The 17094-nt window shown below is 42.9% G+C and overlaps 1 protein-coding gene across 1 annotated transcript in view; it reads right to left on the bottom strand.

Annotated features, from left to right (window-relative positions):
* PNPLA1 (patatin like phospholipase domain containing 1) overlaps nucleotides 1-10175 on the bottom strand; it is a 73941-nt gene extending 63766 nt beyond the window's left edge. The window contains exon 1 of the mRNA XM_043962466.1: nucleotides 9883-10175. Within this exon, the coding sequence (XP_043818401.1) occupies nucleotides 9883-10087 (205 nt within the window). The 5' untranslated portion in view covers nucleotides 10088-10175. The remainder of the gene's footprint in view (nucleotides 1-9882) is intronic.
* Between the last annotated feature and the right edge of the window lie 6919 nt (nucleotides 10176-17094).

Raw genomic sequence — 17094 nt, 5'->3', positions numbered from 1 at the left:
ATGTCATGCTGACAAAACTCTAACAATTCCCAACACCCCTTCCCATGTACTAGATGATAACATATAATTCATATGTATTATCTTTTTTGTTTTTGTTGTGGTTTTTTTGTTTTGTTTTGGTTTTGGGGTTTTTTGGTGAGGCAGTTGGGGTTAAGTGACTTGCCCAGAGTCACACAGCTAGTAAGTGTTAAGTGTCTGAGATCAAATTTGAACTCAGGTCCTCCTGACTCCAGGGCCGGTGCTCTATCCACTGCACCACCTAGCAGCCCCTCATATGTATTATCTTTTTTTTTTTTTTTAGGCAATGGGGGTTAAGTGACTTGCCCAGGGTCACACAGCTAGTAAGTATCAAGTGTCTGAGGCTGGATTTGAACTCAGGTACTCCTGAATCCAGGGCTGGTGCTTTAACCACTGCGCCATCTAGCTTCCCCATATGTATTATCTTAATGAATCTTCAAACTCTGGGAGGTATGTGTTCTTAGTATCCCCACTTTACAGATGAAGAAACTGAGGCCGAGAACATTTAAGTGACTTTGCACGGCTAGTAAATCTCTGAGGCAGGATTATAGGATGATAGATTTGGAGCTGGAAGAGACTTTGAAGGTTAAGTCCAACCCTCTAATTTTAAAAATAAGGAAACAGGCACAGAGAGTTTAAGTGACATGCCCAGGGTCATTAAGCTAACAAGCATCTGAGACAGAATTTGAACTCACATCTTTCTCACTCCAAATGTAACACTCTATCCACTATGCCAACTTAGAAACTATCAGAACCCTTATTATTTCTGTGTATTGTCCTTTCCTTTCTATGAGCTTGTGGTCTAAGCCTGGGGTAGGCAGAAGCAGGCAAGAGCCTTCATTCCATGTTCTCTGCCTCTGGAATGATTCCTGGCACATAGTTGGTGCTTAATAAGTGCATGTTCCTTCTCTCCCTTCCTACAGGCTGAATAGCTAACCATCCTTTAAAAGGCTCACCTCCAGGAAGCCTTCTCTGATGCCCAAGGTCAGTAATGACCTTCCTTCTGGGAGCCCGGACAGTACTTTCTTTGATACCTACTTCCCATATTTATCTGGGGGTAGTACATATTATGGGCAGCTAGGTGTCCAAATGAATAGATTGCTGGACCTGGAGTTAGGAAGACCTGACTCCACACACTTGCTAGCTGTTTGACCCTGAGCAAGTCACTTAACCCTGTTTGCCCCAGTTTCCTTACCTGTAAAGTGATCTAGAGAAGGAAATGGTGAACCAGATTTTCCCCAAAGAGCTAGAAGAGTCTGAGGTGACTGAAAACAACTAAGCCACAAATGTGTATTCCAGCTGGGTTGGTGTTTTGTCTCCCTGATAAGCCGCTTGTGGGGCCTATCCCCTGTCTTATCAAAACTTTATAACTTCCCTACCTGTTTGTACATTTTGTGGCATATAATGCATACCTATAATAAATGTTTGTAAGAACAATGAGGGAGTGGTGCCTAGATAATGTGGCAATGTACAAGGAGGGATTGGTATTTGTGCCACCTGTCTTTAGCCCAGGGAGTCAAGCAGGGACCAGTGTCCAGAGAAGGTGACCCCAGCAGCAAGGCCTGAGTCACAGAACAGACTGTCTGATAGCTCCAAATAGGACTTTAAATCCCACCTCATTCCAGGCTGTGGACCACTAGTAAAGGGCTTGGGTAATAATAACAGCAACAACAGTCAACATTTACATTGAGCTTTAACGTTTGCAAAGGGCTTTATATCATTTTATTCTCATAAGATAAAATAAAGAAGAGGCAGTGGTATGTGATGGCTAGAGAATTAGCCTGAGTTCAGCCATATGTGATAAACTTAATCTCTCCGAAGCTATAATTTGCAGAGAAAAGGGCAGACTTGAATTGGTGATGAGAGCTTCCTATTCAGGAGTGCCCTGAATCAGTAAAATCAGTCCAGTCTTCATTCTCATCCTCACATCAACCCTGTGAGGTAGGTGCTAATATTATACTTATTTTGCAGAGGGGGAAACTGAGGCAAACAGAAGTTAAGTGACTTGCCCAGGATCGATCAGCTAGCAAGTGTCTGAGGAAGGATTTGAACTCAAGCCTTCCTGACTGAAAATAAGAGCTAGGCACTCGTGGGAGAGCAGAAGCAGCTCCTGGCCAGGGAGTCAGAAGAAATGGATTCCAGTCCTATTTCTTATCAGTCCTACACTTACTGGCTGTGTGTCCTTGGCAAAGTCACTTCACCTCTATGAACTTCAGTTTCTTCATCTACAAATGCGGATGTCGGTTCCTTCCCTGTCCACCTCACTAAACTACTGTGAGATCATAAAGTGATTTGTAATAATGCTGAGCTATAGAAATGTGAACTGAGAGGGATTATTTTTTCTTTTCCTTTGGGATTTCCTCCACGGCTTGTTCATTTTCTTTTTGTGAGATTGGGTTGTTTAAATTTTGTCTCCTCAGATCTAGCCACCACAAGCCCTCATCATTACTCTAGGAAAGAGTATACTTTTCATTATACAGAACTGTAAGAATGGTTTCCTCTTTGTCAAAGACATGACTAGAGAAATGACATGGGGCAATTAGGTGGGGCAGTGGATAAAGCATTGGCCATAGATTCAGTAGGACCTGAGTTCAAATCTCACCCCAGACACTTGACACTTACTAGCTGTGTGACCCTGGCCAAGTCACTTAACCCTCATTGCCTTGCCCCCCCTCCCCCCAAAAAGAGAACTGACTGATAGGGAAATAAAATGGCAATATTGGAATATATGAAATTACATAGAAATTGTGACATAGGGATCCTGTTCTATATCCAATCTCTGAAATAATGAATCATACATACATATGTGTGTGCCTTTGATTAAAATCCATTTAATAAACATTTTAAAAAACTCTTTGTCTCTTGTGTTAATCTGGGGTTACTGGGGTTCAAAGAACCGTTCTTTTTCAATTCTTGCTAAACTGTACACAGAAAGGTAGTTTGACAAGGTGGGCAGAGAGGATCCACATTGGAGGCAGGAAGGCGGAAGGCAAGCCCCTAGGCCTCTCAATGCCCCCCAGTCTGCTCCCCACTCTCATCCCTACTTCTTCAATGAGAACCCTCCCAAAATCTCTCTAAAATCTAAAGAGTAAACAAGGCTGATCCCCCAAAAGACTGGAAGTTAAATTTGTCTTTGGCATTCACTAAATGCTCCCCCTTCTCTTCTTGTCAACACCTCCTGTCTCATCACCACAGCATCTTAAATCCTCTGTATTCTGGCTCCAACCTTTCCAGGCTTCCCCTCCACACATTCTAAATTCCAGTCAAAGTAGACTGAACTCAGCATCCCCGTCTCTCTCTGTGTGCCTGGATTGCAAAAACTCCTCCCCTCTAACTTTTTTTTTTGGTGGGGGCAATGAGGGTTAAGTGACTTGCCCAGGGTCACACAGCTAGTAAGTGTCAAGTGTCTGAGGCCAGATTTGAACTCAGGTCCTCCTGAATCCAGGGTCAGTGTTTTATTCACTGCGCCACCTAGCTGTCCTGTCCCTTCTCACTCTTAACGATTCTTAGCATTCTCCCATTCTCCAGCCAGGGGCCCCCTCCTACCAGAAGCCTTCTAAATTGTCCATGATCACATGCACACAGCTGGGAAATATCAGCACTAGAACTGGAGGCTACATCTTTTGATTCCCAAGCCAGAGATCTTTCCACCACACCTCATTGCCCAGCTTTTATTTTTTAGCAGTTACATTAGTTCGAGTTTGTCACCTCATGCTACTGGCCACATACTCATGTAATGTGGAAAATGGATTTTTGAGAGATCTCTCTGTTCTTGGCAGCCTAAGGCATTCCACTTTGAGCCTTCCGGGATCCCTTCTCTGCAGTTAACTTTGTATTTACTGATCTGTGTTCTATCTCCCTAGTGAAAGGTAAACTCCTTATGGGCAGAAACCCCTTGTTTGTTGGTAGCCTTTAAGATCCCAGTCAACACCTCACACAGTGATTTGTTCATAGCAAGAAATTAATTTCTTAAATCAATTAAGATCGCAGGAGCTAGAGCTAGAAGAATCTATTAAGGGGCAACCAGGTAGCATTGTGGATAAAGCACTGGCCCTGGATTCAGAAGGACCTGAGTTCAAATGTGGCCTCAGACACTTGACGCTTACTAACTGTGTCTATGGCCATATTACCCTGAACCCGCCCGATCTCGTCTGATCATGGAAGCTAAGCAGGGTTAGGTCTCCTTAGTACTTGGATGGGAGACCCAGGGCACTTAAACCTCATTGCCCCACAAAAAAAAAAAATCTATTAAATGTAACCCATTCATTTTATAGACCAAGAAACTGAAACCTAGAGAGGAAAAAAGACGTGCCCAAAATAACACAGTAAATTGCAAACCCAGGATTAAGACTTAGATCATAGTAGAGAGAGAGATCTATATAGATCTATAGAGCTATATGTATAAATATGCATACACATATACATACATGTATCATACACACACATATGTGTATAGGTGTATATACACATATGTATAAACATGCATGCATATATATATATATTATATGTGTTTTAAAGCTGTTAAGGCTTTAAGTTACACTGAGATTTTTGGAACACCCTGTATTTAGAATTAAAAGGGAACTTCACAGCCATATAGTCCAAGCCCCCTATTTTTCAGATGAGGAAACTGAGTCTCAGAGACATTAAGTGCCTCGGCCAAAGTGCCACAGGTAGTAAGTAGTAAAAGTGAGATTTGAACCCCAGTTCTCTTACTGCAAATCTAGTGTTCTTGCCACTCTACATGCCACCCTACAGCTCTACCAAGTGCCCAGTGATTTCAGCTTCTATCTCTTCTATCATAAGCTGTTCTGATAAAGCAAATTGAGAACATCTAGATGGCACAACGGATAGATTGTCAAGCATGGAGTCAGAAAGACCTAAATTCAAATTTGACCTCAGGAATTTATTAGCTGTGTGACCCTGCGTAAAACAATGAGGATAATAATAGCACCTATCTCCCAGGGTTATGGTGAAGATTAAATGAGATTATAATTGTAAGGTACCTAGCACTTAGTGAGAACTATATAAATGTTATATTATTATTATTATTTCCCATTCAAGTGTTGCCCCTCCCAAGGGTCCTTGTGTTTTTGGTTTTGGTTTTTTTGGGTTTTTTTAGTGAGGCAATTGGGGTTAAGTGACTTGCCCAGGGTCACACAGCTAGTAAGTGTTAAGTGTCTGAGGCCAGATTTGAACTCAGGTCCTCCTGAATCCAGGGTCAGTGCTCTATCCACTGCACCACCTAGCTGCCCCGGGGTCCTTGTGTTTTAATAGAGGCCAAGCAGAATCCTAATCTAGAAAAATGTTTCTCCAGTGGTAGAATTTCAGTGGGATTAGGACGACATTCCCAGTTCCCCTCAAATCCTAACACAGAGAGGACTATATAGTGTAACTCAATGGGAAGATTCCTACACCGGAAGAGAGGAGACATATATTCCAATCCTTACCCTACTGTTACTAAGCTATATGATCTTGACCAAGTCATTTCCCATGTTATCACTGAGCTCAAAGAATCACAGCATTCTGAGAGTTGGGAAAGACCTCCGAAGCCACCTATACCCTGGACAAATCACTTCACCCTGCTTGCCTCAGTTTCCTCCTCTGTACAATGAGGGGAAAAGAAAATGGCAAACCACTCCAGTATCTCTGCCAAGAAAACCCCAAATGGGGTCTTGAAGAGTCAGACATGACTGAAACAACTAAACAATGTGAAATAAGGGACTTAGGGTAAATCAACATTTCTCAAATTCTTTCCACAGAACTTTAAGATGCCACACGATTTCAACAGGGGTCCCATGAAACAATTCCTACAACAGTGATATAGTGACATTTTCTCTTTAAAATAATAAATTTGAAATTATGCATACATCAAAATATGAAGTATAGTAATCTCCAGCATGAAACGATAGGTATAAGCCCGTAATGCAATTGATGCAAAGGACTCCCAAATGACATGGCTCCCTCTACCAATGTGGGTCAGCAGCCTCTCTGCAACTCTGCCAAGTTTTAAAGACAGGCAGCTAGGTGGTGCAGTCAATAGAGTGAAGAGTGGCGGGCCTAGAGTCAGGAAGCCATGAGTTCAAATTCCACCTAGCTTTGTGATCTTGAGCAAGTTGCTTAACCTCTGTTTGCCTCAATTTCCTCAACTGTAAAATGGATATCATAATAGCATCTTCCTCCCAGGCTTGTGAGGTTCAATGGAGATAATACTTTCTAAAATGCCTAGCACAGTGTAGGTGCTAGCTATTATTATTATTTTTTTTTTGGTGAGGCAATTGGGGTTAAGTGACTTGCCCAAGGTCACACAGCTAGTAATTGTTAAGTGTTTGAGGCCGGATTTGAACTCAGGTCCTCCTGAATCCAGGGCTGGTGCTCTATCCACTGCACCACCTAGCTGCCCCTTTTGCTAGCTATTATTATTATTATTATTATTGCTTAGAGCACTGAGAGGTTAAGAAATCTGCCCCACTCACACAGAAAATATGTGTCAGGGGGAGTATTTGAATAATGATCTCTTCTGGTCCAAGACCAGCTCTCTAGCCACTTTGACACACTGTTTCTTAGCAAGTGAAAAGGCCTGATTTCCTCAATTTTATACCACCATGACCTTCCTTTACCCCAAGGTTGTTCCATCTTCCCTTCCTCCTCTTCCCTTCCCCTAACCCTGAAGAGCTTGTATGGGTGCTATCAATATACACAGTTTGAGTCACAGGCTCTCACAATTAGAAGGGACCACAGAGTCCAACTCATCTCACTTATACGTGTGTAAGAATCTCCTTCAACATGCCCAGCCAGTGGGTCATCCAGATTCAGAAGATCACCACAAATAGGGAAGGTACCATCTCCTGAAAAAGCCAAGCAGGTCTGACACACTTCTAATTTGGAATAACTTTAATGACTCCATCAAGATTAAATCTACCTCTTTCCCAATTCCACCCATTGTTCCTAGTTCTGCCCTCTGGAACCCAGCAAAACAAGTTGAGTCTCTTGAAATACCTAAAGACAGCTTTCATGTCCCCCTTCAGTTTTTTCTTTAGGCTAGCCGTACCTAGTTCTTCCAACCAACTCTCTGATTTTGTACATTTCAGCCCCCTCACAATCTAAGATACCTTCCTCTGAAGATACTCCAGGTTGTCAATGTTTTGCCTAAGACAAAGCAACCAGGACTACACTAAGTACCCTTAGATATGGTCTGACTGGGGCAGAGCAGGATGGGTCTTACATTCCTTTTTCCAGGCATTATGCATCTATTAATACAGTCTGAGATTACATTTGCTTTCTCAGCTAATGGCACACTATTGACTGATAGCAAGTTTCAAGAACACAGACACACACACACACACACACAGGTTACCTTCCCCTACTTGTGCAATGGATTTTTTTGACCCAATTAAAATTACTTTATAGTAATCCCTATTGAGTTTGAACTTTTTCAATTATTTCCATTGTTTGAACCAAGTATGTTTTTTTATTCTAAATCGATCATCCAATATGTTAGCTATCCCTCCCACCTTCACATCATTCATAAATATAATGGGTATTCTCTCCATGCAGTCATCCAAGTCACTGATAAAAAGGTTAGCCAGCCCTGAGCTCTAAAGAAGAATCTCTGGGGACATCCTTTTGGTCTATCTCCTTCTATCACTCTTATTTGTCGGGGGGAGGGGGGCAATGAGGGTTAAGTGACTTGCCCAGGGTCACACAGCTAATAAGTGTCAACTGTCTGAGTCTGAATTTGAACTCAGGTCCTCCTGACTCCAGGGCTGGTGCTTTATCTACTGAGCCACCTAGCTGCCCCCTCTTATTTTTTTTTCTTAATCTAGCCTTTCAACCAGTTCCAAATCCACTGGGCTATACTCTCATTTAGTCCACATCTCTTCAATTTATCCCCAAGGATATAGGGGGAAAGTGAACAAGAATTTAAGTGCCAGGCCCTGTGCGGAGTACTTTACAAATAAATAGCACCTCGTCTGTCTTCACAACAACCCTATGAGGTAGATGCTCTTATGATTCTCATTTTACAGTTGAGAAAACTGAGGCAGACAGTAATTAAATCGATTTGCCCAAAGTCACACAGTAAATGTTTGAACTGAATTTGAACTGTCTTCCTGACTCTAAGCTCAGGGCTCTATCCGCTGCATCAGGTGGCTGTCTCTATAGGAATATATCAAATGCCGTTCTGAAATCAGGAAATATTATGTCTAAATCCTCCCCCCTCAGGTCTACCTAGTAACCCTGTTCAGAAAAAGGAAATAAGGAAATACTGGGGAGTTGGACTTTTGTTGTTGTTCAGTCATATCTGACTATATTCTTGACCCTATTTGGGGTTTTCTTGGCACAGATACTGGAGTGGTTTGCCATTTCCTTCTCCAGCTCATTTTGCAGATGAGGAAACTGAGGCAAACAGGGTAAAGTGATTCCCCCATTGGGGCAGCTAGATGGCGCAGTGGATAGAGCACCGGCCCTGGAGTCAGGAGGACCTGAGTTCAAATCCGGCCTCAGACACTTAACACTTACTAGCTGTGTGACCCTGGGCAAGTCACTTAACCCCAATTGCCTCACTAAAAAAAAAAAAGTGATTCCCCCAGGCTCACATAGCTAGTAAGTGCCTGAGGCCACATTTCAGTTCAGGTCCTCTGACTGCAGGCCTGGTGTTCTATCCACTCTGACACCTTGCTGCCCCAAGATGGTATGCCTAGCCAATATCTATGGTCTATTTCATCTTTCAATCAAATGATCATAGAAATATGACAAGCTCTGAGGTGTTCCAAGGTTCTCTGGTTGAGGGAAACCCTAGATTAGCTAATCCCTGAAATCCTTTCCTACTCTCAGTAAAATTCAGTGAAAAGAATGCTGGAGGGGGGCAGCTAGGTGGCAGCAGATAAAGCACTGGCCCTGCATTCAGGAGGACCTGATTTCAAATCCAGCCTCAGACACTTAACACTTACTAGCTGTGTGACCCTGGGCAAGTCACTTAACCCTCATTGCCCTGCCAAAAAGAAAAGAAAAGAAAAAACTGCTGGATTTGGAATCAGAAGACCTGCGTTCAAATCCCATCTCTGTCACTCATTTTATAGATTTAGAACTGGAAGGGAACTTGGTCCAAGCAACTAATTTTACAGATGAGGAAACTAAGAGGGCAAATGACTTGCCCTGGATCATAAAACTAGTTGGTGAAAGAGCAGGGACTTGAGCCCATTCTTTTTTTTTTTTTTTTTTTTTTTTGCGGGGCAATGGGGGTTAAGTGACTTGCCCAGGGTCACACAGCTAGTAAGTGTCAAGTGTCTGAGGCCGGATTTGAACTCAGGTACTCCTGAACCCAGGGCCGGTGCTTTATCCACTGCGCCACCTAGCCGCCCCCCCCATTCTTTTTACAGATAAGGAAATTGAGACCAAGAGGTCTAGTGACATGCCTAAAGTCACACATATCCTTCAGCTCCAAACTCTTGTCCATGATACCATCAACTTTAGGCAAAGTCACTTTTTAATCCCTGGGGGCCTCAGTTTCCTGATCTGTAAGAGGAGAAGGTGGGAGTAGATAACCTCTTCTGTCCCTTCCGGTCCTAAAGCTGTGCTACTGTTGCCCTCATTTATAAGGTCTCTCCTGGAAGCCAGCATGTGTTATCTCCATTATGTATGGGAAAGCCAGAGGCAGAAGGAGTCATTTGCCCAAACTAATAGACAGAGGCAGGAGCCCCTTCCGGCCCAGTCCCCTACTGGAATGTGCTCAGAACCCCTCTTCTAATCGCCAATTCCCCAATGCCTACTCTGGAGTGCTTTGCTGGCAGCCAGAGCCAGGCTTGTGCCAGGCTGCCTGCCAGGGGATTCACCAGGGGTGTAGGGAAAGCAGAATAAACTCCTTACTCATGCCAATGCCGCACACGGTCAGGGCAGCCACCACGGAGCCGGCTGACGTCCCGACCACGCGATGGGCAGTATCCAGCATGCGGGGCGCCAGGTCTCGTAAAGCATCCACGGCCCCCACCTGATAGTAGCAGAGGAACCCGCTGCCCGAGAAGGAAATGGAGTGCGGGGTATCGGGGTCCCCCTTAAACACCTGTTCCATCATCTTCGCAGCTGGCGGTGGGCCTCCCTCGAGGGGGAGGAATCAGACTCCAGCGCTCGCCTTCCTAGACTTCCCCTCCTGCCTGCTTCGTCCTGTCGGGACAAGCTGGGGCCTTCCTGGAGCCGACGGGGCTCCGGATCTGGGCCCGACGGCCGGCTCGGCACCACCCGGGCCTGCTCGGCTTCAGTTAATTTCGGTCTGAAAGCAGCAGCCACAACGACGGTGACTTCTGGCTGGGGAAGAAGGAATCCCTGTTGAGCCAGTGCAGGCGGCGTCCCAGTTGCACGATCCCAGCGCCTGATTTAATTGCACTCTCAGCTCTCTCCCGAGCCCATTTTCTCAGGGGTTTGAGCCCTGGCCCAAGTGGTGAGGATGGAAGTGAGAGAGCACTGGCTGGAGGTCCCTTGGGATCCCCACTAGCGGAGCAGCTCAGGGCACCCCAAGTTAACCATCCTCAGACGACCTGCCACTAATGCCTCTGCCAGCTAAGATCTTCAGCCTGTTGCAAAAGCAGGCGATGGTTATCTGCGGATGGGTGTCTCCCTTCTCAGCGGTACTGCTGCGATGGGGAGTGAGGGAGTGAGTTAAAGGGTTGGCATTTCTCCTGAGGGAAGGTGGCCCGATGGCAGGAAGTGCGGCTGCAAGTGTGCAATAGTTAACAAGGTGGAACAAGACCTTGTTTAAGGTGTGTGTGTGTGTGTGTGTGTGTGTGTGTGTGTGTGTGTGTGTGTGTGTTGGGGGGAGGGAGGAGGTTGACACCCATGCCCCTACCCACACTCCCCACCTTATGCATGAGCTATCCATGGACTTCACTCTCTGGGTCTTTAAAAAAGAAATTTAAAAACCAAACATATTTCTATACCAAGCTTGGATTTGATATGGGGTTATTTTTCAAGGCTGCCAAAGGAAAAATTGTAACAGATTGTCTGCAACCAGCCATAACTACCTCTGATGCATTAGGTGTCATTATTACCCCCCCCCAATTTTGGGGCCCCTAGGCCCCAGTGAAGCTCTCTGTAAGTTATTATAGGTGTTGTTTTCCTCCTGCATAATTCTGGAAGCTCATTAGAACCAGATTTCTGCCTAGAAGCCTAGACTTCAGATGTCTCTCCACCTGTTCTCTTCCCCCCACCACTTAACATCTTTTCTTTTTTTTCGGGGCAATGAGGGTTAAGTGACTTGCCCAGGGTCACACAGCTACTAAGTGCCAAGTGTCTGAGGTTGGATTTGAACTCAGGTCCTCCTGAATGCAAGGCCAGTGCTTTATCCACTGCACCATCTGGCTGCCCCCACTTACCTTCTTAACTACCTCTGTCACCTGTACCCTAAATCGACCACAGGCTCTTGCTGTCCAGGAAGCTCATAGAACATCGGAGCTGATAGAGATCTTGAGGGCCAGTTTGACCTTCAATTCACACATGAAGAGGCCTTGATAAGGAGGGACAGTGATTTGCTTAAGGTCACACAGTAAACAGCTGATGTGGAATCTAAGATGAGGTCCTCTGATGGGCAGTATTTTTTCCTACTACAACAAGCTGCCTTCTCAATGGATCTTTTAGACTATTACTAAGTTGTTAATAACCACACAAATAACAAGGGTGTTCTTATTTTTGAAGGGGAACCTATGGCAATGTTTAATCCAAAGGAATGAATTTGAGGCTGTTTCTTGCCTAAATAGGGGAGATATTTTGAAACAGGGGGGAACCTTCCTCTGAGCACCTCTGGGAGGTGGCCAGCTACACAAAAGACTGCCTTGCATATTTTATAGTTGAAACAGAGCTAGAGTCATGTCTTTTGCTGTTGGGAGGCCATACATTCATACACAGTTACAGCAGGAAGGTATCTTAGAGATCATCTGAGCCATCCTTCCTTATTTCACAAATGAGCAAACTTTGGACCAGAGAAAGGAAGTGACTTGTCCAAGATTATACTGGAACAATAGCTGACATTTCTATGGTGCTTTTTAAGACTTGCAAAGAAGGGAGGTACTGTGGGTATGGAAGATCGAATATATAATCAGACTTGGTTGATGGGTTAGTTGGTTTTGCTGAATTGATTTCTATTTCTTATTCTTTGTCAAAAGAGATGGCTTTGGGGGAAAGAGAGGGAAGGGGGATATAATTGTAAATGAAGGTGATATAAATACAAAAAAATCAATAAAAAAATAAAAAATAAGGGGCAGCTAGGTGGTGCAGTGGATAAAGCACTGGCCCTGGATTCAGGAGGCCTGAGTTCAAATCCGGCCTCAGACACTTGACACTTAACTAGCTGTGTGACTCTGGGCAAGTCACTTAACCCTCATTGCCCTGGGGAAAAAAATGAAAAAATAATTTTAAAATAATATTTAAAATTTTCACAGAGCAGTTTACATATCTCATTTGATTCTCATGACAACCCCACAAAATTGTACCATAGTATCCTGGTTTTACAGATAGGGAAACTGGGGTGCCAAGAAATAACTTGTCCTATAACCCACAAGCTTCAGAGGAAGGACTTGACCCCAGTTTTTCATGGCTTTGAGGCCAACTCTCTTCCCACCATGCCATGTTGCTACTTTAGGAGAACAGGGGACTCATACTCCCACAAAAATAACCATAATTAAGTATATTGAAAAACTAAGCACCTGGTGAGATTGGAGTGGGGAGTTGTTACCAGCTTTAGTGGAGGTGAGGGCAGACAAGACAAGTGGAGGGGGTGGCTTTTGAGTTGGGCTTTTTGTTTTTGTTTTTTGTTTCCTCATTATTTATTTATTTGTTTATTTGTTAGTTCATTCATTTGTTGGTTGGTTGGTTTGGTTTGGTTTGGTTTTTTGAGCTGGGCTTTAAAGACTGGGTAGGAATTTAACAGATGAAAAGTGAGAGGGATCAACTGTGAATTATTTGGATATTTTGATTGATACAATTAACCCAAGACAATTGTAAAGGACTTATGATGAAAAATGCCATCCTACCTCCAGTGAAAGAACTGATGGAATCTAAATGCAGATTGAAGAATTTATTTTTTAACTTTCTTTATTTTTCTTTTTTTTTTCTGTCTGTGTTTTCTTTTGCAACTTGGCTAATGTGGAGAAGTTTTGCATGACTGCATATGTATAAATTATGTCAAATTGCTTGCCTTCTCAAAGGGGGAGAAGAGGAGGAGAGAGGGAGAAAATTTGAAACTCAAAAAATGTTTTAAATGAATGTTAAAATTTTTTGTTTACACATAATTGAGAAAAAATTTAAAGGGCTTACAAAAGGTAATAAATTTTCATGGTAAGTAACCTAAAAAAAAGTGAGAGGTAAATATTATAGGCATAACAAAGAACAACTTAAAGGTGGGAAAAGACTAGAGAGTCACAGCTTTTAATTGGAAACTACAATGAGTGGTATGAGGTAAGATGGGAAAGGTGATGTGGTGAGAAGCAGAGTGCAGGAATGAATAGGGAGCTGGATTCAAAATGAGGAAGATGTGGATTCAAGTCCTACCCCTGACTCATGCTAGCCATTGAATCTTGGGTAAGTTCATTGACCTCTTGGTGCTGCAGGCAACTCTCTAAGATTATCATTTGAAGAACAGGTACTGATCTGCACTGGGAGAGGTTCATCCCTGGGAGTCCTTTATACTAAATGGACCTACAAACCTAGTTCCCTCCTCACTGCCTAATAAAAAAGATAAGGTAGAAAAAGATAATGGAGGGTCTTAAATGCCAGGATGAGTTTGAACTCTACTCAGTTGGAAAGAGGGAGCTACTGAAGTATTTGATCTTAGAATTCCCCCCTTCCCCAGTTCCCAACCAGTATTAAATTCCAGAAGTAGAAGGGGCCTTAAAACTCACCCAGCATAGCATCATACCTACTTCAGGACTCTCCTCTATTACATTCTCAAAATACATAGCCCAGAGAGCTCCTAATGCATGGAATAGCAGCATAATATGGTGAATGGGATGGGCTTGAAGTCAGAGAAACTGGGTTCAAATCCCAGCTCAACTGTTGGGGAACCCACGAGGCTCTCTGTTGCCCCTCTGACTGAGTTCCTCCTCCCCATGCTTGGGCCGTGGTCAAGGCCTGAATTCCTGAGACAATGCTTGGTTGGCCTCCCAGGGGTCCGAACACTCAGCTGTACAAACCTCGCTCTGTTAAAGCCTAGAAGTTCTGACAGGTGAAGACTGAAAGGTTGAAAGATTACTCTTATTCTCTAGAATTATTCTTGCAGAGATTTTATTTGATTAACTTTGTGGGTTTTTGCTATAAATACTGGGCTATCCTGGATAATCAAGTGCACACAGTTTCACACATAATGTGGTGCTGATGTGTCAATGATCAATCGTCTCCAATCCTCAACCCCCATTGTTAGGGCATTGGCCCGAGACCCCGACACTCAACCACTTATTACATGGACAAGTCGCAACCTCTATGGGCTTTGGTTTCTTTTCTTGTAAAATTAGCAGGTTGTATACCCATCCATCATATTGGTAAAGTTGATTTTTTTAAAAAGGAAGAAAGCAAATGCTGGAAAGGCTATGGGAAAACATATATATTAACCAATACACTGTGAACTGGTCCAACCATTTCAGAAAGCAATTTCAAACTGTGTCCTCAAAGTCACTGTGCCTGCCCTTTAATCCAATGACACTGAAAATAGGCTGATAACTTAAAAGGAATCTAAGGAAAAGAAAAAGGACTCGTGTGCAAAAATCAGGTCTTTTTCCAGCAAAGGACTGGAAACTGAAGGGCAGGCTCATCAATTTGGAGAATGGCTAAATAAGTTGTAGCATATAAATGTAATGGAATACTATTGTGATGTAAGAAACAATGAAGGAAGTGGTTTCAGAGAAACCAGGGAAACCCTATATGAACTGAGACAGAGAAAAGTGGTCAGAACCAGAACAATTTGTACAACTAAAAAATATATATTTAAAGTAAAAAAAACTTTGAAAAACTTACAAACTCTGATCAACACAATGATCAATCAAGATTCCATAGCTGTGTGACCCTGGGCAAGTCACTTAACCCCAATTGCCTCACCAAAAAAAAAAAACCCAAACACAAAACAAAACAAAAAGTTGACAAGATTCCAGAGGATTTCTGATGAAGCATGCTATCCACCTCCTAATAGAAGTGATGGATTCAGAGTACAGGTGGAGATATGTTTTGAAAGCATGGCCAAGGCAGGAAATTTTGTTTTGTTAGACTAGATACATGTTACAAGAGCTTTATTTTTCTTTCTTTTTCCACTGGGGAGTAGGGGACATGGGGAGTGAGAGAAAACAGACTATGGTTAATTTAAACATAAAATTTAGTTTAAAAATACAATAAAGAGGGGCAACTAGGTGGCGTAGTGGATAAAGCACTGGCCTTGGATTCAGGAGTACCCAGAGTATCCAAGTTCAAATCCAGCCTCAGACACTTGACACTTAACTAGCTGTGTGACCCTGGGCAAGTCACTTAACCCTCATTGCCCTGCAAAAATTCAAACAAAACAAAACAAAACAAAACAAAAATACAATAAAGATACTAGAGATAATGAAACCTACCTCCCTTCTCTTGGCAGAGGGGATGGAGGAGACCACTAGGGTACAATGTTGCTTTCATTATCACTGTATTTGGATATTTTTAGTTAACTGTTTTTCTTTGTTACAAGAAGGGTTGAATTCAGAAGGCAAGAGCAGAGATTTCCGGAAATGACTGATATACAAATGAAACACAACAATAAAAGTTATTTTGGAAAAATGAAGGTATTGAAGTAGATGACCTCTAAGGACCATTCGGGCTTTAAACCTATGATCCTATTTCTGTCTGAACCTGAAAGGAAGGGTCAGGGAATAATATTTTGAATCTTGTTTTGGGGGAAGGTGATAGAGTGGAGTTTGGAAGACCCTACAGGGTAAAAGTTGTCAATAAGCATGTATTGACGGTTATCTGTGTGCCCAAGTCTGTGTCAGGCACTGTGGAGTAACAAGGAAGAAAGATGCAGTCTACAAATCAAATAGCTTAGGGTCTGGTCAAGTATACACTCATGGTGTACACTCACAAAGCAATCAGAGAACAATAATAGAATGTGTATGATTGAATGTTAAACTATGGAACACAAACTCTACATGCTGGAGGAACTCTGAGAAGTGTTATGGCTTGTGTGGGCTGGACTATTCAAGGGAGAACTTGATTGGGACCTTGGAAGGTAGAGAGGATTTGGAGTCAAAAAAGCACTTATTAAATATTTACTATGTACTATAGTACTAGGTACTATGTCAAGTGCTGAGGATAAAAAGAAAGGCAACCCCCCCCAACCCAATCACTGCTCTCAAAGAACTTACAATCTAATGGGGGAGACAGCATGTAAATACCTAGGTATATACAAGATAGGTAGGTAGATAATGACTTTAGTGGCTGGGGGGAGGTAGGGAAGTCTGGCTGCAAATGGTGGCATTTGACTTAAAAGTTTTAAAGAAAGCCAGAAAAGCTGATAGAGGTGAGGAATAAGAACAGTCTAGACCAATGTAGAGGTACAGAGATGGAATGCTATTTTTGAGCAACAACAAATAGACTAATGTAGCTGGATCATAAAATTTGTCTGGGGAAGTAAAGTATAAGAAATCTAGAAAAGTAGAAAAAAGGCAGGTTATAAAGAGATGTAAATGTTCAACAAAGGATTTTATATTTGATCCTAGATGTACTAGGGAGCCATTATAGTTTATTGAGTAGGGGCAGCTAGTTGGTACAGTGGATAAAGTACTGGCCCAGGATGCAGGAGGACCTGAGTTCAAATCTGGCCTCAAATACTTGATACTTCCTAGCTGTATGACCCTGGGCAAGTCACTCAACCCTCATTGCCCCACAAAAAAAAAAAAAAAAAAGGACATCCTATAGTTTTTTGAGTAGGAGAATAGCATGGATGTTGGAAGACTGTACCTTAGAAAATTTAGATGTTGTATCTCCCATAGCCCTAGTAGCTATGGCAATCTCCTGTACATGGTGGGTGTTTAATAAATCAGAACTGAATTAAATTGCCAATGAGGAGATGGAGGGGGC

Source organism: Dromiciops gliroides, chromosome 4 (assembly GCF_019393635.1).
Source record: "Dromiciops gliroides isolate mDroGli1 chromosome 4, mDroGli1.pri, whole genome shotgun sequence".
In the NCBI taxonomy this organism is placed as follows: Eukaryota; Metazoa; Chordata; class Mammalia; order Microbiotheria; family Microbiotheriidae; genus Dromiciops; species Dromiciops gliroides.
Note: the sequence above shows the minus strand (reverse complement) of the source record. Positions and strands in the feature narration are given on the sequence as shown.